Source organism: Macrotis lagotis, chromosome 2 (assembly GCF_037893015.1).
Source record: "Macrotis lagotis isolate mMagLag1 chromosome 2, bilby.v1.9.chrom.fasta, whole genome shotgun sequence".
Lineage (NCBI taxonomy): Eukaryota > Metazoa > Chordata > Mammalia > Peramelemorphia > Peramelidae > Macrotis > Macrotis lagotis.
Genome location: NC_133659.1, coordinates 154,320,385 through 154,344,616, shown reverse-complemented (window position 1 = coordinate 154,344,616; position 24,232 = coordinate 154,320,385). Strand labels below are relative to the sequence as shown.

The window sequence follows — 24,232 nt, the reverse complement described above, 5'->3', positions numbered from 1 at the left end:
ACTTTAAGCATAATCATATAACAGGGAAAATGTTAATAATAGAAAGGAATATGACCATTTAGTTTTTGTATATGGGACATGATTGATTTTTCTCCTGTTATTTTTTCTCTTTGCTTTTGTAGCAACCAGTGGCCCTGCTGGCATACGAACTGCAATATTGCGACAACATGCAATTGTTTTAAAGGTGGTTTATCCTCAAGTAGATACCAATCTGAGAAACATACTGACTGAACAGCTTGTAGTACTGATTGACTCTTACCTGGATAGCTATGTTTCTCAGCTTAAATCTGTGGACAAACCTAGTGATCAAGAAAGATATAACAATCTGGAAATGGAGTACATTCAGAAAAGAGCAGATATTTTGTCTCCTCTTCGTAAGTACTCATGTATATTTGCAGAAAATACAAAGAGAAAGCTACATATTTAGCAAAATTCTTTGGTTAGATCAATTGCCACTTTAATGTAATTTCCCCAATTGAAACTAATCACAAATCTCCAGTAATCTGTTTTTCTTCATATGTAATTGGAGTGATTGTATCTATAATAAATTTGTATAGTACATGAAATTAGAGGCAGCTAGTTGGTGCAGTGGATAGAGCACTAGCCCTGGAGTCAGGAGTACCTGAGTTCAAATCCAGCCTGAGACACTTGATAATTACCTAGCTGTATGGCCTTGGGTAAGCCACTTAACCCCATTGCCTTGCAAAAAACAAAACAAAACCCTATAGTACATGAAATTAAATTCATTAACTAAATTTCTCATTATTTAGCATTTTAATTTTAAAATAGATTAAAGATAGACATGTATATAAATTTCTTGCAATGGTGAAATCACTGAAAATACTGAAATCATTTAAGTATTTCCACCTAAGTAGTATAGTTATTATGCTTTTCTCTAGTAATTTCTTTAAAGTAATTTCTTTATACATTTTTCCTTCTCTTTTTGGTTTCCATAGTTTCTCTTGGACAACACCAGTGGGCTGCTTCTTTAGCAGAGAAATACTGTGACTTTGATATCTTGGTTCAAATGTGTGAGCAAACTGATAACCAGAATAGATTACAACGTTACATGACTCAATTTGCTGATCAGGTAACATAGTTTAATATTTAAGCACAGAATTTTACAGTATAACATCAACATTCTAAATCTAATATTGTTTTGGGGCAGCTAGGTGGTGCAGTGGATAGAGCACTGACCCTGGAGTCCGGAGTACCTGAGTTCAGATCCAGCCTCAGACACTTAATAATTACCTGGCTGTGTGGCCTTGGGCAAGAGCCACTTAGCCCCATTGCCTTGCAAAAACCTTAAAAAAAAAAATCTAATATTGTTTTGAAAAGAAAACAAATGCAGCAAAAGTAATTATGCTTCATGAACATTTAGAGAATATAAGATATATACACACACACACACACACACACACACACACAGATACATGAGGATGCTTTAGACAGAAAATTTAAAGATTGCCTTTCTCAGATTTGGCCATCTTCTTAAAGACTTCCTGTTGCACCAGTAAGTTTAACTGGTTCATGACTCAGATCGTGAGACATTGAAATTCCTAGTTATGTAACAGTGCTCAAACCTAATCATTTGTCCTTCATTTTACAAGCTCAGAGCTTGTTAGTCCATTAAAAGAAAATTTTTTATCTTTTTTTCTCCACTTAATGAGGTCTCCCTATTAATTTTAAAATCAAATTCCTTTCAACCAGTTGCTTTCTAATTTGTTTAGCAAATTACAACTTCAATGAAGAAGAGAAAAACTGTTAAAAATAATACAGGTATACGGTACTTTCAAAAGTTCATCTATGTTTAATGTTTGCCTTCTTTACTCCTATAAGGGAAGAATAATAGTAGTTTACAACTACATGGTGCTTCAGACTTGATGTATATCATCTCAGGGCATTTCATGCACTGGATTCTTAGAACACTATTGGTTAATTGCTAAAAGGAAACCTAAGAGGTCCAAAAACAACCCTGACAGCTAGGTGGCACACTGAATGGAGCATCGACCCTGGAATCAGGAGGACCTGAGTTCGAATGTGGCCTCAGACATTTAATAATTACCTAGCTGTGTGACCTTGTACAAGTCACTTAACCCCATTGCTTTATAAAAACTAACAAAAAGAAAGGTCCAACCCTTTCATTTTATAGTGGAGGAAAGTGATACACAGAGAAGTTCAGGTACATGCCCAAGGTCACTCAGTAAGTGACAAGGCCAGGATTTGAAATTAGTTCTTCTGTCTCCTCAAGATCTTTCAAATGTAAATTCTCTTTCTCTTTCACCTGGCAGCTGGTTTCATAGTAGACAGAGCATAGGGTCTGGAGTCAGGCAGACTTGAGTTCAAATTTAGCCCCAGACTAGCTGTATGTCCCTGAAAAAGTCACCTAATCTCCATCTGCCTGTTTCCTTGTCTGTAAAATGAGAATAATAACAGCACTTACCTCCCAGAGTTGTTGTGAGAACCAAATGAGAATATTTCTAAAGTATTTAGAAGAGTACTTGGCATTTAATAGGTCCTATATAAATAATGCAAATATCAGTTCCCTCCTTTTCTTATTAAAAAAATTAATATTTGCCATAAAATAAACCCTCATACATCCTCATCATTTCTATATATGGCTAGCAAGGTGCAGCAGAAAGAGCTAGAAAGAGAAATCCCATTCAAAGTAACCACAGACAATATAAAATACCTGGAAGTCTTCCTGCCAAGGCAGACTCAAAAACTTTTTGAAAACAATTACAAAACACTTCTCACACAAATAAAATCAGATTTAAATAACTGGGCAAACATCAACTACTCATGGATAGATCGAGCTAATATAATAAAAATGACAATTCTACCAAAATTAAACTACTTGTTTAGTGCCCTACCAATCAAAATTCCAAAAAATTAATTCAATGAGTTAGAAAAAATTGTAAGTAAATTCATATGGAGAAATAAAAAGTCAAGAATTTCCAGGGATTTGAAAAAAAGTGTAAAAGAAAGAGGCTTACTTAGCCTTACTAGATCTAAAATTATATTATAAAACATCAATCATCAAAACTGTCTTGTATTGTCTAAGAAATAGAGTGGTGGATCAGTGGAATAGACTAGGTGCAAATAACAGTAAATGATTATAACAGTCTGCTGTTTGATAAACCCAGAGTCTAACTATTGGAATTGAAACTCTGATTAAAAAACTGTTGGGAAAATTGGAAATTAGTATGGAAGAAACTTGGATTAGACCAACATCTCACACCCTACACCAAGATAAGTTCAAAATGGATATAGGATCTAGACATAAAAAACAGTATTATAAGCATAGTAGAAGATCAAGGAGTAGTTTACCTGTCAGATCTATGGAAAGGGAAGCAGTTTATGACCAAGGAAGAGATGGAGAACATTATTAAAAATAGACTAGATAATTTTGATTACATTAAATTAAAAAGCCTTTGCACAGACAAAACCATTGTAACCAAGATCAAAAGAAATGTAGCAGCATAGAAAGAGCTAGTCAGAGAACCTGGGTTCTCGGAAGAATGTTTGATCTTGGGCAAATCACTTACCATTCCTAGACCAGTTTCCTCTTCTGAAAATGAGAGTGGTAACCCTAAAAAACTTTTGACACATCCTTCTTAGATCTATGATCTTGTGATTTTTATGTATACAGATATAGACAGACATACAACAATAGCGATAGATTGATAAGATTTCATTAGTCTCATGAACTATGTGCAAGAAATGGTCATGCCTAACTCTACCACTCTTCCACCCCCCTTATGAACTAATTCTATTGGTTAATCTTCCTAATTGAATTTTCATCTTTACCAGTCAAGGTCTTCTTTGTGATTGAAGGATGACTATCAGTTACCAGGACACCTTGTACAGTAGTTGAGGGTTGCTGAGTGGCTTCACAGCTCAGAGCAGCAATTAATATTTTAATGTTTGTCCTTCATTTTTGAAGAACAGCCCAATATCAGAGAAGTGATGGCATGACAAGCATATGAATTAGATTTGAGTGAGCAGGGAGGTACTGTGAAGTCAACAGACTCATTTTTCTCCTCCAGAGCCATCTGGGTCCAGTGGCCAGATATGAATCAGAATAACTGGATATGGCCCTGTTGAGAGGCAGTCAGGGTTAACTGACTTGCCCAAGGTCACACAACTGGTAAGAGTCAAATGTTTGAGGCTGAATTTGAACTCTGGTCCTTCTGACTCCAAGACCAGTGCTCCACCTTTAGGGTGACAGAGAATCAAATTTGAACCCCCACTCTTACTGACTCTTGGCCTGACTCTCCAACACATTGTGACACCACTACCAACACCACCCCCAACGTGTGTGTGTGTATAAAATGACAATTCTGCTTCTGTAAAACCTCTTTCCTTAACATAGGATGGACTCACTTTCAAAGTGAGTGGGCTATATTGATTAAGCAAAGTAATCTACAGTTTGTAAGACACTTTTCCTTTCTCTTTGTTTTCTTTGATCATTGTTTTATTAAGTACTCTTGGTTAGTCAGTAGGATATATGAAATAGAGAACTGTGGGAAAAGTGAGAAATTCTTGGATCTAGACTTGCATCACTGTTAGCTCTGTGGCCCTAGGCGAATTCCTTAGCCTCTCAGGGCCTTATTTTCTCCTCTCAAATGAGAACATTAGCCTGATCACTTCAAAAGTAATTTCCAGCTCTCACATTGAGGCTTTATATCATGTATATCAAACCGATTTTTAAAACACTTCTGTTTTAATAAAAGTAAATGGCATTTTATTATGGCATATCTTTTATTCCAAGTGTACTTATTATATGTTAATGTGTCCTTGGATTTATTTCTAATAGAATTTTTCAGATTTCCTCTTCCGTTGGTATTTGGAGAAGGGAAAGCGTGGCAAGTTATTATCACAACCCATTTCTCAACATGGACAGCTAACAAATTTTTTGCAGGCCCATGAACACCTCAGCTGGCTACATGAAATCAATAGCCAGGACTTTGAAAAGGTAAAGAAGGTATTTTTACAGAACAAATAGATGTAGTTTTGATTTTTCTTTATTTTTTAGATTTTTCTTTATAGAAGTATTAGTATAAATAATTGATAACTTACCTCCTTTCAAAGAAGTTTGAGGTGGCTCATCTATTTGATTTATTAGAGCTGGTTATCAGATCTTTTCTATGGAGGTTGAAGAGAACTGGCTTCCAGTCTTTCCCAGGCAGCTAACAACTGCTTTGTGATGGCAAAGAGAAGAAATAGTTGTTCACACAAAAATTCCAGAAAAATCAGAACCTGCTTACTCAAGTTTATAGTGACTATTATTAGACTCCTATGCCAATTTAAATTTGAACTGGTTTGGTAAAATATTCTACCCAAAGTTTCCATAAGTGGATCCTTGAAGAATCCTCACTTTCCACAGATTAGAGAAAGTGACATGCTTATATTGATAAGTCTTGATATAAATGACACAGCAATAATGAAGTGGATAAGTCACTGAACTTTTAATCGGGAAGACTTGGCTTCATATCCTGCCTCAGAAACTTATTCTCTTTTAGTTGAATCTCTTGTGGTGTAGATTTTTGTATCTGTAAGTTGAAGAATTTGGACTTTATGGCTTAAGGTTCCTCCCAGGTCTGAATCTATGAATCTATGTAGAGTAAAAAGAAATTGTATGTTTGAATTTTCTCCATTCTTAATTTCAGTTTTCTGAACGTAATAAATTTTTACCTGTTATCTTAATCTGGTCTTATGTTTGGTTTATTCTAGGCCCATACAACACTTCTGGGCTTGGCAAATATGGAGACTCGTTACTTTGCAAAAAAGAAAACACTTCTTGGCCTGAGTAAATTAGCTGCTTTAGCTTCAGATTTTTCAGATGATTTAATTCAAGAAAAAATTGAAGGTAAGAAAAGGACTGAGTGTTCTCTAAGGGCAGAAGAGACAATTTAATAAGTCGAATTCAACCAACATTTATTAATAGAGGCCTCATGGCATAGTGGAGAGGGAGTTGACCTTGGAGCCAGGAAGACCAAGGTTCAAGTCCTGTCTTTTGACACATAATGACTGGGTCATCTTTTCAAAGACTGCAAAGTTTTTACCTGCATTGATAAAGGGAACATCCATTGTTGTTGAAATTATAGGTGTCTCTGTTCTTATTATTTATGAGGCCCTCTATTGATCTCAGGAAATAAATTCTTTTTGGGGGTGGGTGGGGGGCAGTGGAGTTAAGTGACTTGCCTAAGGTCACACGGCTAGGTAATTAACAAGTGTCTAAGGAGAGATTTGACCTCAGGTCCTCCTGATTCCAGGACTGGTGCTCTATCCACTGTGCCACCTTGCTGCCCCAGGAAATAAATTTTAAATCAGTATCAAAACAATTGTACTGTGATCATGGATTCTTGTGAAAGCACATTCTGGGTTGGATATTTTCCTGGTCATAGAGGAGTTCATATTTCTTCTTGAAGGGATATATGACTTATACATAGATAAGTATGACACAAAACAGTGATGGGCAAAAAGAAGACAATGTGAGGAAGGAACTAGCCCTTTAAACTTGAGAAATACAGGAAGGCTGTTGATGAAGAGAGTGGTACCTGACCTGACCCCCGAGAGAATTGGAAGATTCTGAAAAGAAAGATGAGGATGGTAACCATTCTTAGCCTTGCAAAGTCTTCTGTTAATTAGTGGAGGCAAGAGATGGATTATCTGCTTTGAGAAATAGTAATAGTACAATTTGACTGAAATGAGAGCATATGGATATTAGTAATGAGAAGCAAAGTTAGTCTGGTAACAAGGATCCAGATGGTAGCAGGTCTTGAATGCCAGACTAGGAGCTTTTAACCTGCAGGCCACCAAAGGTTTTTGAATAAGGAAACGACATGGTTATTCTTGTGCCACAAATTGTTTTAGCAGCAATGTTATGGATGACTCGAAAGGAGAGAGAAACTAGAAGCCTATTAACTGTAGTCTAGATGAAAGGTAAAGGCCTGAACCAGGAGGTAATATGAGTAGAGAGGAGATGATCATCATAAAAGATGTGTAGATAGAATCTGCAGAACTTAGTAACTAATTAAATGTGAGGGGGGATGGGAAGAGCTATATCAAGGTTCATCAATTATTCTAGTATAAAAAAATTCTATTATCTTTTAATTATATATGTTCCAATTAGTCTATATCAGGTTTTTCTTTTAAGGGAAATTTTTTCCTTAGACTTAGTGTATTATTTCTATATATCTTAAATATCAACACTTAATTTTAAGTTCTATGACTTACTGATTTTTGAAAAATAAATTCACAAATACATTTTAAATTCATATGGATTAAACACATTTATAAGTCAGGTATACTTACAACCACTAATGTAGTAGAATGTAGTATAAATAAATTTGCAGGTGTAAATTATAATAAAAAATATTCACCTCTGTAAATAGATAGGGACTGGACTTAAACTCAAATATTTCTTTGTAACAGGTAGAAAGGAAAAGACTTATACATGAATTTCTATTATCCTTAACTTGCTTTTCTTTTTGAATATATAATAAATTCTGCATGTTATTTTCAGAGCTGTCTTGCTTAACTGTATTCCTTCTATTCTCTTCAGTGCATTTAACAAAGGCTTCGATACAGCTCCTTTTTTTGAAGTCCTACCTATTGCCATTCTTCCTCTTTCCCCATCAACCCTGAATGGGGGGGCGGTGTGAAGAGGAGAAAAATAAACCCTTTGGAACAAATGTTCTTGGTAAAGCAAAACAAATTCCCATATTAAGCATATTCAAATTTTTATTTATATTTTATTGTCTTATTCTCTTCTACTTTCATTAGGCCATCACATCTCTGTAAAGTTCCTCATTTTTTTCCTTTAACAGGAGTCTATTGGTCATTGTATTTAGTTATCAAAGATTTTTTTTTTTGAGTTTTTTTTTCAAGGCAACGGGGTTAAGTGGCTTGCCCAAGGCTACACAGCTAGGTAATTATTAAGTGTCTGAGGCTGGATTTGAGCTCAGGTCCTCCTGACTCCGGGGCTGGTACTCTATCCACTGCACCACCTAGCCGCCCCCTTTTTTTGAGTTTTTTTAACCATTGTTCCTGTTACTACATAAGTTACTTTGGTTCTGCTTTCTTCACTCCATTAATTCATATGGTCTTCCCAGGTTTCTCTGACACAATCCCTTTTGTTATCTCTGTGTTGTTGTACTCATGTGCCATAATTTGTTTACCCTTTTCCAATAATGGGAGTATCCTTAGTTTCCAGGTTATTTTGCACATTTTGATCTATTTCTTCTTTGATTTCTTTATGATATGACCTTCTATATCCCAAGAATAAAGCATTTTACTTTGATTTGATCAGTTTGACATAAACCATTCCATCTTCTTCACCGTAGTCTTCCAGATTTATCTTTCTTCATGACTTAGTTCAGGTGACATCTCTCCAATGTTAACCTTCCTCATTCCTGTCCTTAGATTTTGTAACTTGTCCTCATCACTTGGTGTTTTTATTATACTTAATAATATCTGTGCTACATTCACTTGAGGGCAGCTGATATATTTTTTTTTAATCCTTAGTGCCAAGCATAATAATTTTGTACTAATCACTTAATAAATGCTTGATTGAATAACTTTGAAATATTTCAATATTGTTTTTAGATATTTAGATATTTCAATATCATATTTAGATATTTAAAGTCATTTTGTTCTACTGTACCACATTTAAAAAATTTTATTATTTTTTAAATTTTCCTTTATTGATAGTTTGTTTCTGCAACAGATATTACCCAATGGACACCCAGAACAACTTTCCTACAGAGTACTCTTCCAGAATTAAGCAAAGTCATGTAATATAGTCTTTGTTATTAATTCAACATACTAGGAATAAATTTCATGAATTAAAATCATAACCACAATTATGAACATTATTCTGAAATAATTAGAAATTCCTATAAATTTGTAACATTAGTGGGCTTTTATATTCTTTTATCTGTGTTCTTCAATGACATTCTAAAAATTTTGTTCTTTAAAATTTTTAAGAAATGGCCATGCTAGTTGTCTTAAAGTGTGTGTGTGTGTGTGTGTGTGTGTGTGTGAAATCTGTAATGTAATTACAGATAAATTAATCTTTATTCCAGTTTCTTTCCTTCCCCCCCCCTTGTTTTTGAACATTTTGGTAAAACCCATTAAATGTAGCAATATCAGGGCAGCTAGGTGGCACAGTGGATAAAGCACTGGCCCTGGAAGTCAGGAGTACCTGGGTTCAAATCCTGTCTCAGACACTTAATAATTACCTAGCTGTGTGGCCTTGGGCAAGCCACTTAACCCTGTTTGCCTTGCAATAAAAAACCTTAAAAAAAATGTAGTAATATCCATTACTTTATCATGTAATCAGAAGGCTTTTCAAGACTTTCAGTGGTGACAGTTTGATATTTAATATTTGTACTCTAGTGACAGTTTGATATTTAATATTTGTGCTTTAGTTATTTTGCCATAAATTTTTTGGTGTTCTTTTCATCCTATGTCATATGGGCAAGCTTTTCTTAAAACTTTTAGAGAAGAACATTTTTCTTCTTTTAATCAAATTGTTCTTTGATAACCTCACTAGGGGAAAGCATTTTTTAGTGGGGGGAGGAACAAAAACACGTAAATAGTGCTATAAACACACTACCCTCCAAGGCTATGGGATCATTATCAGCCTACCCTTCGACAGTCTGACTTTGGTGCTACTCCAGGAGAAGCAAAGAAGTTTTTTTCTAGTGCCTTTTCTGTTACCAGCACTTTGCCTAGAGCCTTTGGTTCCTGTCCACTTTGTATCTTAAACTATATACATAAGACAATACAGTAATAGATCTGAGAAGGTCTTTGAACTTTGTTACAAAAATTGACATTTTTTTCCACAACAAAGTAGACCTAGAAGTTATGCTGATATTTCTTCTTTTTGTCCTTTGTATGCTAGAAATGTCTGAGCAAGAACACTTTCTACTACATCAGGAGACCTTACCTGAGCAGCTACTAGCTGAAAAACAGTTTAATCTCAGTACAATGCCAGTATTGACTGCACCACAGCTAATCAATGTATGTATTTTGCACCTCATTGAATCTACCTGTCCCAGAAGCCCCTTATAGAAAGGTGGGAACAGTACTGGTTTGTAAGTTAGATACCTTAGTTCAGAACCCAACTTTGTTATATGCCATGTTGAGCAAGAATTTCTGGGTTCCTCATCTGTAAAGTGAGGGGTTTGGACTAAGTGACCTACATTTATTAAGCATCTTTACCAGCAGTGTGCTAAACTCTGGGGATAATAATAAATGCTGTTATCCGGTGATCTTACTAAAAATAATCCTCATTTTTTTTTTACTTTAGCTGTACATAAGTGAGGAAAACCGAAGAGCCAATGAGTATGACTTCAAGAAAGCATTAGACTTGCTAGAATACATCGATGAGGTAAATTGAGGAAAATCAATTGAGATTATATACAGTGAAAGAAAATCCCTTTAAAATTCCTCACCAGTGTAAAATTTTTTTAACCTCTTTATGAAGAAGGGAACAACTATAAAGTGGCGAGGAGAACCTAATAACCAATTTGATTGAAATATTTAGATGATAATTGTTTAAGACACTTTATCATTGTTTAAAAAAATGATTAATATTTGATACCAACTCTTCAGGAAAACTATTCATTTGGAACCAGTTCTCTTTTTTATTGTATTCTACATAGAAGTCATCTTTTTCTATGTTCTCAAAAAAAATCCCTTGATTTGAAACATGTTTGACATATTTCATGTGCACTAATTCCAGACTTAATCCCAATCTCAATCCTCTTGAATAGGTCTCAAGAATTTCTGCTAAACCACACATTATAGTCTATATACAATTTCCCTGATATTCAATTCAAAATGTCTCTGAATCATCACCAAGATTTGTTCTAAGGAAGAAATGCTTTAACTTCTTGCTAAGTGTAACCCTTTCATTTTCTTGATCTATGTGTTCAATTTTTTATGTACTTATTAAGTATGTTAGATTTTAGAGATATGGAGACAAAAGTGCCAAGCAGTCCCTTTCCTCTAAGAACTAGCATTCTGTTCAGGAGAAACAGTGCTCACTTCTATAGGTATATAAAAAGCCATAGAAAACACATGAGATAACATTGACGTTGGGAGGCATTCATCACTGGAGAAGCCATATTCATACAGGTGTTAATTAAACCCATCGAGTTCACAAGATTACTGTGTAATGAAAAAAAAGTGAAGAGGGCCCAAGACAGAGCCTTGTTGTAAAGTCACAATTAGAGGGGGTGTCCTTTATGGTTTAGCTTGAAGACATTGAAAATGAGTAGTGAGATAGGTAAGAGAGAGCAGTTATGACAGCTCAGGGAGGAGATAGTGTCCAGAAGGAGAGGGTATTCAGAAGGTTCAGCATTACATAGAGATCACAAAGGTGAGTATTCTCTCTCTCTCTCTCTCTCTCTCTCTCTCTCTCTCTCTCTCTCCTCCCTCCCTCCCTCCCTCCCTCCCTCCCTCCCCCCCCCCCCCCCCCCCCCCCCCGTCTTCCTCCCCTCCCCCTCCTACAATAGGCCCTTAAAGTTGACAATTAAGAGATAGGTCATAATATTGGAGGGTTTTGGTTGATGAAACTGAGACTCAAATTGAAGAAGGTTTTAAAGAATGGAAACATCAATTATAAATGCCTTTTTCAATGAGTTTGTTTGAAAAGAAGGGTTAGCTGTTTGGACAGGCAGGATCTAAGTAAGAGTTTTTAAGAAGAGGAGGAAGCCTGGAAAAATTTACATGAACTGATGCTGAGTGAAGTGAGCAGAACCAGGAGAACATTGTACACCTTGTGTATGATCAAATATGATGGGCTTAGCTCTCCTCAGCAGCACAATAATCATAGACAGTTCTAAAGGACCTATGATGGAAAATACTATCCACATCCAGACAAAGAATTATGGATTCTGAGTATGTACCAAAGCATACTATTTTTCCTTTTTAAAATGTTTTATGTTTTGTTCGCCCCCCCCATGTTTTTTTGTTCTTTTTTTGTATCTTCTTCTTTCACAACCTGACTACTATGGAAGTATGTTTAACATGGTTATAGGTATATAACCTATGTCAGATTACTTACTGTCAAGAGGAGGGAAGGGAGAGAAGGGGAGGGAGAGAAAAGAAGGAGCGAGAAAAATGGGGAACTCCAACTCTTATAAAAAAATGAGTGATAAAAATTATTACATGTAATGGAATAATAAATAAATTTAAATTAAAATAAGAAGAGGAAGTTTAGGCATCTTGTAGATTTTAAGAGAAAAGCCAGTAGATAGGGAAAGATTGAAGATTAGAGCAAAGCTGCTCCAGAGAGGAGACCATTAACCCCAGAGTACCTGTCAAGGGTTAGTCTTGGTAAGTGGAAGGGTCACTTCATCACCAAAAACTAGAGAATAGGAGCTATTAGGGGTATATGTCAGAGCTATATGAGATGAGATGAACCAGAAGAAAAGGGAACACAATGACATTAACGTTTCTCAGTAAAGAATGAGGCAAGATTCTCAATGGACAGATTGGGGAAAATAGGAAGTTTGAGAGAGAAAAAGGATTTTAATAGCCTCTGTGATAAGTGGGATAAATGGTGGAGATAGCAGGAAGTAGTACATCAAGTTTCTCCCCACAACACCTAAACACAGATCCAGAAAATTCATTAGACTAAATCTTGGGAGAGAAATATGCAAAGAAGTCAGTCACTTTTGCAGTCCAGGTCCATATAGGGAGGGAGATAAAGAGGTATGTGGACAACAGGATCAGGGATCCAGCCAGGAGCTCCCTTTGCATGAAATGTACCAATGAAGGGGGGAGGGGAGAGACTGTATACCAGGACAAGAAAAGGTCCTAGATGCACATCAAGATAGTGCAATGGAAACTGGTGCCATCTGGAAGTATTGTCATTCATAAATCCAGGGCAGATTGAGGAAGAGATCTTCACCCAAGAGTGTCATTTTGGGGGAAGGAGTGGTTACAAATCCTAGCAGTATATTGAAAGGGGAAGCTCAAAAGCAAGCAGCAGCAATGGCCCAGGTATCCATCACTTCTAGCCCAGTCTGTACCCTGAAGTAGAATAACCTGGGCAGGCATCCCTGACAAGAGGATTAGTTCTGTCATTGAACCAAAGAAATGAGTACAACCGCAATCTATTGTTACTCCAGTCCAGGATCTTGCAGAGCTCAGACCAGGAGGGAAGCAGTCAGACTTTACTGGATCTTGCCACTTAAGGAGCACTGAAAACTGTCCCTGAGATCCTGGAATAAAAAAACACTCAATACTGCCCGAAAGTAGCATCAGGACTGGACCTGACATTCTCTCTTAATGTCCTAATATCAAATCTGAAGTCAAGAATAATAGATGACCACCAGCCCTGGAGTCAGGAGTACCTGAGTTCAAATCTGGCCTCAGACACTTAATAATTACCTAGCTGTGTGGCCTTGGGAAAGCCACTTAACCCCATTGTCTAGCCAAAAAAAAAAAAAAAAAATAACAAATGACAAACATGAATTCCGCTATAAAAGCTATAGGGAATCTCAAGACACAGTCCCTCAAAAAAAGAATGACACCAGATTATCACAAGATAAAAAATCAATGATTGTGGATATCAGTTTGTAAGAAATACTTAAGAATTAAACTCTTAAAATTCTAAGGAAGGGAGAAAGGGAGGGATTGGAAAAGAAATGAAAACTATGAATGAAATAATTGGAAGGAAATAAACCGATTAACAGCTTGGCAGAGGAGATAGAAAAACTTGCTCAAGCAACAAACTCATTAAAAATTAGAATGAACCAAATAGACACCAATGATTGCTTGAGACAATGAGAAATATTAAAGTCAAGAGAGTGAAAAAAATAAAGTCTAAAGTACCTCAGCAAAAACATAATCTAGAAGAGAATTTAAGAATTTTTGGAATATATGAATGCTATGACTTAAGAAAAAAGATTCTAGAAATTGTATTTCAAGGAATCTTAAAACTGCTCAGATCTCTTAGAACCAGAAGGCAGAGAGAGTGTAAATAGAAATAATGTATATACCACTCAATGCTTGAAAGAAACTTCCAAATGAAAACTCAGAAAAAAATTATAGGCAAAAATCTAGAGCTTCTAGTCAAAGAAAAAAAAGTTGCAAATAGCCAGAAAAAAAAAGAATTAGAGTATCAAGGAATCAGTCATGATCACACACAATTTAGCAGCTACCCCTTATAAAGGAGTAGGTAATATTCCAGAAGGCAAAAGATAAGGGCTTACATTCAAAACTAATTTATCTGGCAATAAGAAATATACTACACAGGAAAAAAAATGGATCTTTAATGAAATAGAAGACCTTGAAGCACATTGCTGATGAAAAGATCAGAACTTTGTATGATCTTTGAAGTTCAAATTCAGTAATCAAGGCAAACAGTAACTACAAATGAAGAAACTTTTTACTTTCAAGTATTGGGAGATGATACAGATGTCCTTTCTGAATCCTGTTATCATCAGGGATCATAGATCGATTCTATTTGGACAGAGGATGTGCCCAGAAGTTGTTCTTTTTTCTTGATAACTTAAAAGAAGAGTGGAAAGAGGAGGGAAGAGAGGTACTCTGAGAAGAAGAAAGGAAAGGAAGGCCAGTGAAAATTATCTCACATAAGCAGGTTGCATAAGTAGACATCTACAAATGCAGAAAGAATATGGGGAATGGACAGACACATGACTCTCACTCTCATCTGAACTAGGAAAGAAGGGGAAAATGCATGCATGTAACACACACACAGAATTGGGTACAGAAATACATTTTACTCAACAGAAAGCAGGGAGGAAAAGAAAAGAGGAAATTGGAGGGAGGATAGTTTAAGTGTTGGATGAATCTTTAGCAAAATCATAGAATAATGTGTGAAAATATTTATAGCTCTTTTTGAGGTGACAGAGAATGTGAATTTAAGGGGGATGCCCATTAAAGAGAAATAACTGAACAAATTATGATATACAACTCTGATGGGATACTAATTGTGCTATAAGAAATAGAGGATGGGGGTGGCTAGGTGGCGCGCAGAGGATAGAGTACTGGCCCTGGAGTCGGGAGTGCCTGAGTTCAAATCCGGCCTCACACACATAATAATTACCTAGCTGTGTGGCCTTGGGCAAGCCACTTAACCCCATTGCCCTGCAAAACAAAAAGAGAGGATTGTTTTAGAGAAACTAGGGAGACTTATATTAACTGTTGCAGAGCAAAGTGAACAGAACCAGAAAAGCAATTTCACACACACATACATACACATACCTAATCTTAACAGCAATGGGAAAACCCACATTTCTGTCAGTAAATAAAGGCATTATAAGGGGAATATCCAATACCTTTTAAATTTTTCTCTCATTTTCAGTTGGGGGAGGGGGATAAGGATGTCAGAGAGAAAAGGTATACTTTTGCTGATTGGAAAATAAAATTGTATAATTTTTTTAAAAAAAGAATCAAGTAGGTTTATGCAAAAAGATTGCTTTACTGCAGTGAGGCCCCAGTGGAAATTAGATTTGAAATTTATAGTGAACCCATTCAGCAATTTTTTTATTTCCTCCAACTTCATTCAGCACCACATAAGAAGTAGAAGTGGAAGAAGTATTTGGGGGTGAAAGTAATCAAATTTGGGGTTTGACAAAATATGATTGGTGAAAGGATAAAGCAGTCAGGGATTAGAGGCTAGAGGACAGTGAATAAGCAGTAATATAAAGCTTTTTTATACTTATTTATATGACTTCCAAAATATAGTAAATTTTTTAGTTTTATGACTTGAAACAGTTGATAGTATGTTACAATGCACAGCTTTTACAGATATTTGTCCTTTGAATCCTTTTTTAATTATTATAATTTATCAAACTAAGGACAATAGTTTTGCCACTTTTATTGTTAGGCACATTTAGAGAGTGAGTTTCCTTTATTTTAAAAATACAAAGGATTTAGATGTGTCTTTATTGAAATTTCTTTGTTCCATTGGTTGAGGCAGTCCATACAATATTGGAAGAATAAATGCAATCTGAACAGCAGTGGAAAAGACCACATTTCTATCAGTAAATAAAGGGGCTAAGAGTGGAATAGCCAGTACCATTTTAAGGCAATGAGATACTTTTGACTATTACTTGTGTCACTGAAGCACAGTGAGGATAACTTCACACCTCTGTCCTCCATCCACTTATTTCTGGGGTATATAAATGTAAATGTGCTCTGAAAACATAGTCATTTGGGTGCGCTGATAAAGTATTCTGTATTTGATGCTTTCAATCCTAAAACTTTGGTGAATCAGTTTGTACTTTTTTTCATTTTAAAATGTGCTATGATCTGATATTTTAAATAATGTTTCAGAAAATCATGTATAGATGAACCTTCAAAGATAGAGATGATATAAGTGTGAATTTTCTTAATTGAAGGAAACTTTAAAGATGACCTAGCTTAACCCTTCATCTTTGAGTGGCAAAGAAGCTCAATGACTCACAGCTGAGTGTATTTTTCAACTTTTTTTAACATAATTTTAAAATGTTACCAAAATGATTCATCTTTTCAACTGCACAAATTAAATAATTGTCATTCAAAGATGACAGTACTTGCAAGCATTTGGGATCCTATATAGGTGTAAAGTTGTGAAAGTAATTATGTGACTAAAAAATTAAGTTTTCTTAGTAGGCCATTTGGTAGTTGTTTTGATTTGAATTAGTCAATAAGTAAGTATTTATTAAGTGGTTACTATTATGTTCCACTTAGCTAAAAAACAAGCATGAAACAATTCATACCCTTAAGGAATTTATATTCTAATTGGAGACCATGTATCTACCACATGTTTCTTAGTTTTGAGAGGGAGAGATGTATAAGCAACTGGAGGGTGAAGGAAAGAAAGGATCAAGAAAGACTTTCTGTAGAAGATAGTTCTTGAAATCAAGGATTCCTAGAAGTACAGGTAAGGAGGGAGCATATTCTAGATAAATGGGACAGCCATCAAAAAGTCACAGAGATGGGAGATGTATGGTCAAGTGACCAGAACAATAAGTAAGCCAGTATTGTGGGGTTGCAAACTGTTGAGGATGGGAATAAAATCTTAAGATTGGAAAGGTAGGAGTAGGCCAGAGAGTGAAAACATTTTAATGTCAAATAGAAGAGTATTTAATTTTAGAGACAGTGGGGAGTCACTGGTGATGTTTGAACAAGAGGGTGGCATGATCCAGATTTACATATTAGGATAATTTCCTAGGTGGTTTTGTGATGGATGAATTGAAATTGAGAGAGACTTAAGGCAGGGAGAACAAATTGAAAATTGTTTCATTAAACTTGCTGAAAAGTGATAAGGGCCTAAACTAGGGCAACATCGTTGTTTTGTTTTCCCATTTAATATTTTATTTTTTCCAATTACATGTTATAAAAGGTTTTCAGCATTCATCCACATGCATATGCATATTTTTAAGTTACATAATTGCTTTCCATTCTGTCCTCCTCTTAGAGGGGTACAGACTGATGAATATTGTACATACATGTTTGTGTTTAACATGTTTATAGATTACTCATTTTCTGAATGAGGAATTAGGATTACAGAAGAAGAAAGGAAACCATAAGAGAAACTTTTAAAAAGTGAATGTAGTATTTATTTAGATTTTGTAGGGTTTTTTGGTTTTATTTTAATTTGCTTTTCTTCCTCTGGGTGTGGATGGCATTGAACAGAATAGGTCTCTCAGGGTTGTCTTTGATCTCTGAATTGCTAAGAGAGCTGCATCCATCATAGTTGATCATCTCACAATATTGCTGTTAATGTGTACAATGTTCTTTTGGTCCTACTCAAAAAACATCAGTTCATGTAATTCTTCCCAGGCTTCTCTAAAGTTCAATCAACTCATGATTTCATATAGAGCAACAGTATTTCATAATATTCACATCCCCTAACTTGTTCCTCTCGATTTCTAATTTTTTGCCACTATAAAAAGAGCTACTATAAATATTTTTGAACACATAAGACTTTTCCCATTTTTTATGATTTCTTTTAGATAATAGTTTTATTGGTATTGCTAGGTCAAATGGTATGATCAATTTTTATTGCTCTTTGGGCATAGTTCCAGAGTAAATATGTATTTTTAAGGATACAAATCTGAACAAATGGTTCATAATAATTTAAAAGCAGTAAAAATCAGAGACTGTCTTTGCGTTTATAGTAATGGTTTTTCTTTTTTCAAAAAATGAATTTGTATTAGGGCTTGCACATTCTCTCTACCCTTATCACATGTGACTGTCATTTTTTTTCTTTTTGCTTGCATAAACTTCTACCTGGGCATAGCATTGGGACTCTACTGTAATTATATTTCACTAGTGAACAAGAAGTATAACTATATTTTATCACCAAGTAACCAAAATAGAATAAGAGTACATAATTATGAGCTGATGTTGCTTAAATCTGAATGTGGTGGGAAATTTTAGAGAGAGACAGATGATATTTATAATTCTTTTCAAAATCAGGTTTTAATCATTTTTTCCCCTTTATGAAGGAGGAAGATGCAAACATAAATGACCTCAAACTTGAAATACTTTGCAAAGCTCTTCAAAGAGACAAGTAAGACCTTAGACACAATGTATTTTCTCCATTTGTATTACTCAGCAGACTTTGTTAATATAGTTTTTCTTATGTTATTTATAGTTGAACATATCTTGCTAATTTTAAAAACAAAACAAAAAACAAGCTGTAAGGCCTTGATTTTAAGGCTTGGTTTCAGAAAAATAGTATAATCCTATTTTTAAGGGCAAAAATGAAACATTTCAAGGATATAAGTCTATTCGTATTCAGAATTTATGGAAATCCAGAATGCATAGCAATTCTATATTTTCTTTATGACTTCTACATTTTCTGTATTAACTGGTGGGGAGAAATGTAAAAATTATTGGGGTGGGGTTTCCATCTTATAAATGGCCATATTGGTCAGAGATACCAGTTTCATTTTGATTGATCTTAAACTTGAGAGTATATTATCCACATTTTCAAGGCTTTTGTTAAGTAACCTTTCTTCCTAGATATTTTTCATTTCCATCTATGGAGATGGATTTCTTTAAAACTTACCATGTGAGAAGGATTAAAGACAGTCGTTATGGGCATAGGTCTCTTCTCTTGCTTACCATTTTCCTTATTGGAAGAAATAGAGCTATTTTTACTTAGTCATCTACTCCCTCCTCTGAGCACTCCCAAATAGTTAAAATTGTTGTTAATTTGGTCTCAGAAGCCATCTTCGAAATGTCCATATTACTTGATTTCTGTGCCCCACCCTACTCAAGCAAAGTTACTCTTCTTGGCTGCTTGTTTTTTTTTTAAATCATTGTTGTAATGGAAAATGTAGTATGTTATAGAATATAGGATTGTAACTGACCATGTTGGTCTGTGATTTATGTTTAGATGCTTTCAAACATTAATAATTTTCCCAGTTTCATATGTGTAACCCTATTCAACTCATTTTGCTTATTGGCATCAGCATTTCCTTAGGAAAGTTACTTAAGTGGTATTTTTAAAAGTATAATTTTCTGGTTAATTATTTAACCTGAACTTGTTCCATTCTGGTTAAATGTCTAGGTAATGGACAATAGGGAAAATTTAAGTTTATACATCTTTTACATTCCCCAATTTTTTTTTTAATTAAAGATATTATTTGAGTTTTACAGTTCATTCCCAAATCTTTAATTAGTTTTAGATATATAATTTTCTGTATCTTTGCCCCATTCCATCTCCCTCCCCATGACTCCATATTTTTAGTTACCTGTAAGGTTTTAGTGGTAGATTTCAAACCTAATGATTTTTTTTTAAATCTATAGTTGGTCCAGTTCAGAAGGTAAAGATGACCCAATTGAAGTATCTAAAGACAGTATATTTGTGAAAATCTTAGAGAAGCTTTTAAAAGATGGTAAGTGATTTATTGCAGTTTTTTACTTTTGAGAGCAGGAATGTTCTTAGTTTTCTTTGTTTTCCCCCAGAGTTTAACCCAGTGCTCTGCACACTTTCATTGCTTAACAAATATTTTTTGAATGAATGAACAAATGTTGAATTAGAAATTATAATTTCACCATCACTTTAAAACAGTTCTTTAAAAATTTTATTTATTATTCCTACTACATGCAAAGATGGTTTTCAACAATCATTTTTTAAAGCTTTGAGTTTCACATATTTCTCCCTTCCTTTCCTCCCCCATCTCCTGACAGAGAGCAATCTAATATAAGTTATATGTGTATGATTATATTAAGCATATTTCCATATTAATTATGTTGTGAAAGAAGAATCAGAACAAAAAAGGAAAAAACCACCATAAAATATAAAACAGATTTTAGAAATTGAAAATAATAAGCTTTGTCTGCATTCAGACTCCATAGTTCTTTCTCTGAATGTGGATAGTATTTTCTATCACAAGTCCTTTAGAATTGTCTTTGATTATTGTACTGCTGAGATGAGCAAGTCCATGGTAATTGATCATTACACAATCTAAAAACACTTTTAGCAGCTAGTTAGAGAAATAGGTTTAATTTCTTTTTAAGTGGTTAAACATATCATAAAATTTATATCGTCAGTCTCACAGTCAGAGAATTAAACACAGAGGGCATTCAAAAATTATCTCAGGCTTAGCTAGGTGGTGCAGTGGATAGAGCATTGGCCCTGGAATTAGGAGGACCTAAGTTCAAATATGACCTCAGACACTTGATAATTATCTAGCTGTGTGACCTTGGGCAAGTCACTTAACCCCATTGTCCTGTAAAACCAAAAAAAAAAAATCTAAATTAATGGGAGAATGTAACATCTGTTTAGGGGCAAGATATATGATAGGCCTTCTCTCTACAAATAATGGTTACAGAGGCTAGAACTGTTTCAGAAATTAATTCCCCATATTTGCCTTTTTATTAGTCAGGAAATATTTGGGCCAAATTCTTTAGTATCTCCCAGTCCCTGCAAAAGATTTGGTGCCTTGTGTTCATTTAAGTTGCTAAGCTAACTCGGCTCTTCAGTTTTCTGAAACCCCAAATATATTGCTACCCACAGTTGGAAGACTAGACTGGACCTACTTTATAAAAGATTTTAAGATTTGACAGTAAGGGAAGATAAATTAGAAACCCATGTACTTTTGTTGTATCAGTAAGCTAAGATCACAGGATCATAAATTTAGAGGTGGAAGGGACCTTAGAAGTCATCAGGTTCAAACCTCTTACTCACTGAGGTCCAGGGAATACAAGTCATTTGACCAGCATCACAGTAAACAATAAGAGGCAGAAACAACTCTTTTCTTCTTTCTGCTCCATTCTGCCATCCTCATGGCTAGTCTTGATACTTGATTTTGACATTTGGTATCTTTAGGTGTAAGCATGTCATGCCTTTATTTGTCACTTTTCTACTTATGTATTTAAGGATTCTCTCTAAACTGCTTATACAATTTTCCCTTTGCAAAATATGCCTTTAATTCTGCAGGAACAACAACATTAAATCAATGAGGGACTTGGACTGGTAACCTTGCAGATCCTTTCCAGTTTTAAATATATGATATAATGACCTTATGTTAGGCTTAAACATATATTTTAACAAGTTATACTTTAATAAGGAAGTTCACCATTATGTTATATATTTTCTCACAAAAATGGTTACCCCTTTACAAATTAATGGGATACCTTCATAAATATGATTAGCATCATTTTAATAATGAAATTAAGGAGAACTAAAGTCTTCTGTAAGTATTAATAATTTAAGTTAAATTCTTTTAATTTAAAGGTTTACTCTCTTAATATGAGTCAATTCAAAACATTTGCTGCATATAAAAGACCCTTAAGTATAATACAGTCCCTGATTTTTGACAACCTTGTAGTCTAGTATCTTAAGTGACTTGTTTATATGAATCTGAAGTTTGACTAATAGATCTTTTTAGTATTAAATGAAGAAAAAGCATACACTTGTTTTTGAAATTATTTATGAAAATGGACTTGTCCCCACATAGACATTTTTATTTTAGAATAATTAATAGACTTTTTAAAAAATCATTACTTGGACCTTTGTCATTTTTGTATACTAGAAAAATATCTTGATTTAGTTAAAAATTTCAGTCAGTTTTTTTTAAAGCAGAGTTTAACAAAATGATTCCTTAAATCTGGGTTTTTAACCTTACAATTTCAAAATATTATTTGTTTTTAAATGTGGATATCTTTCCAAATGAAACAAAAAAAAGATCAGATTTTTAGGAAATACTTTAAAAAGTAATTCTAAATTGTAACAGTTTTTTGTTTTAAATGAAAGCATAAAGTGAGGGCAAAAGTAAAAAACTAATATTTCAGAACCATAGCATGGATTTCAGATGTAATCTATGATTTAACTTTTTAAATAGTTTTGTCATTTCATCTCTTGGCATAATCTCTACCAATGTGTCTCATAACCTCTCTTCTTTTTTAATCTTCTTGAGTTAGTTCATTTATGGTGATGAACCATTCCATAGTTTACTTAGGTTAGTCCCTGGTGAAGATACACCATTGCTGGTCTGAAGTCCATTGCCAATGCATATAATAAAACCTTTCCCACTTGAGAGCTTATATTTCTCTGACACTGATTTTTCAGGATTCCTGTGACTTCCTCCTCATCAGTGAAACCTTGGAATAGAACCTTAATGGTTTAAACTAATCCAAAACTATTAATTCAGCCCCTTAAGAATATTATGTTTTTAGAATTACTAAAGTACTTTTTTAATTGAAACAGAATTAGGGCAGCACCTCTCTCAAATTCAAAAGAATGATGTAATTTGAAGTGGAAATATAGGTGTTTCTAACATTCAACCAGATTAATTTATTTTTATGTTTACAGGTATTCAGCTTAGTGAATATTTACCAGAAGTGAAAGACTTATTACAAGCAGAAGAACTTGGAAGCTTAAAGAACAATCCTTATTTTGAATTTGTTTTGAAAGCAAATTATGAACATTATGTCCAAGGGCAGATTTGATTTCATTTTCAAAAGCTTTAAATGTTTCTAATGAATTTTATTATTGTGTAAATTTGGAGCATTTTGGTCTTGTATTGAATATGTTTAAAGGTTTGTGACTACATGGTGTGATGTTTTCTTTTGTACTCTGGAAACTGACATAAAATCTTTATGCCTTCATGGAATTTTGGTTTTCAGTTACTGCAGTATTTTGTTTCCTTTTTCACTCAGAAAAAATCTCTCAATTCTAGAAATACCATTTAATATTGTTTGGCTACTCAGCTGTTGACCTTTGTTTTTGATATATTTTAATTTATTTAAGGCATTGGGGTTAAGTGAATTGCCCAAGATCACACAGCTAGGCAATTATTAAGTGTCTGAAGTCGGAGTTGAACTCAGGTCCTCTTGACTCCAGGGTCGTTGCATTATCCACTGTGCCGCCTAGCTGCCCTTTAATATTTTTTTTTAAAGACTAGATTGTGAGTCAGGAAAAACTTGGGTATTTATCCTGGTTCTGAGTTTCCTTAGTTCTAAAATGAGGGATTAATCTAGACTTCTTACCACTAAAAGTTTGTTGTAGTACAGTCTAAAGACAGAATTTTTGAGTGGCTTTTTTTTTAAATTTAAGGGGACAAAAAAAAGGTCTAGTTTATATAAGATAGGTGACAAAACTGAAATAGGTTCTAATTCTTTCACCTAATAGTTCAAATTAAAAAAATTTTAAGTGAGTCTTCATTAAATTTGAGATAAATAATCAAATTAAATGTAATTCTGTTTAGTAAAAGAGTAACTTAAACCAGAACTCATAAGCATATCCTGCCCCCCAAAACTACATTTTTAGGATGGGATCCAACTTTATTTGTTATTCTGAATATGAAATTGCCCACAGATTAGCCCCAAATGATAGTTTATCATTGATTTTGGTTTCCTTCTTTGTCTAAGACTCTGATACAATTTAATTTAATCTATAAAGTGAAGATAGTAGTTAAAGAACTGGATATTTTTCTGACTAATGTTATCAAATGATCTTTGTCTAACAGATGATTTAACATTAAGCTAGAGATGGGATAGAAAGTTGTTACCATATCCACACTTTGTGGTTCTCTGGCCGGTTGCCTGCTAAAACAACTTGATCCCATGGCTGAAAAGGTCATAAGTTAATTAGTTGAAGAGAGATCAGTTCTTAGTTCTATAAAATGCAGTCTTTTTGTATCTCGAAGATTATATACTGAAAGATTGAATGTGTTTAGAAGAATAGGCTAATGATATGATTGCTAACAAAGGAGTTATCCCTCAATTTAATTCTAATTGT

General features: G+C 34.3%; 1 protein-coding gene across 1 annotated transcript in view; it reads left to right on the top strand.

The window, feature by feature from the left end:
• The window catches only part of NUP133 (nucleoporin 133), a 65,863-nt gene extending 42,758 nt beyond the window's left edge, over positions 1-23,105 (top strand). The window contains exons 18-26 of the mRNA XM_074223028.1: positions 123-374; positions 957-1,090; positions 4,820-4,978; positions 5,737-5,872; positions 9,914-10,032; positions 10,322-10,402; positions 18,486-18,550; positions 19,795-19,883; positions 22,805-23,105. Of these exons, the coding sequence (XP_074079129.1) occupies positions 123-374; positions 957-1,090; positions 4,820-4,978; positions 5,737-5,872; positions 9,914-10,032; positions 10,322-10,402; positions 18,486-18,550; positions 19,795-19,883; positions 22,805-22,941 (1,172 nt within the window). The 3' untranslated portion in view covers positions 22,942-23,105. The remainder of the gene's footprint in view (positions 1-122; positions 375-956; positions 1,091-4,819; positions 4,979-5,736; positions 5,873-9,913; positions 10,033-10,321; positions 10,403-18,485; positions 18,551-19,794; positions 19,884-22,804) is intronic.
• The last annotated feature ends 1,127 nt before the right edge of the window (positions 23,106-24,232 follow it).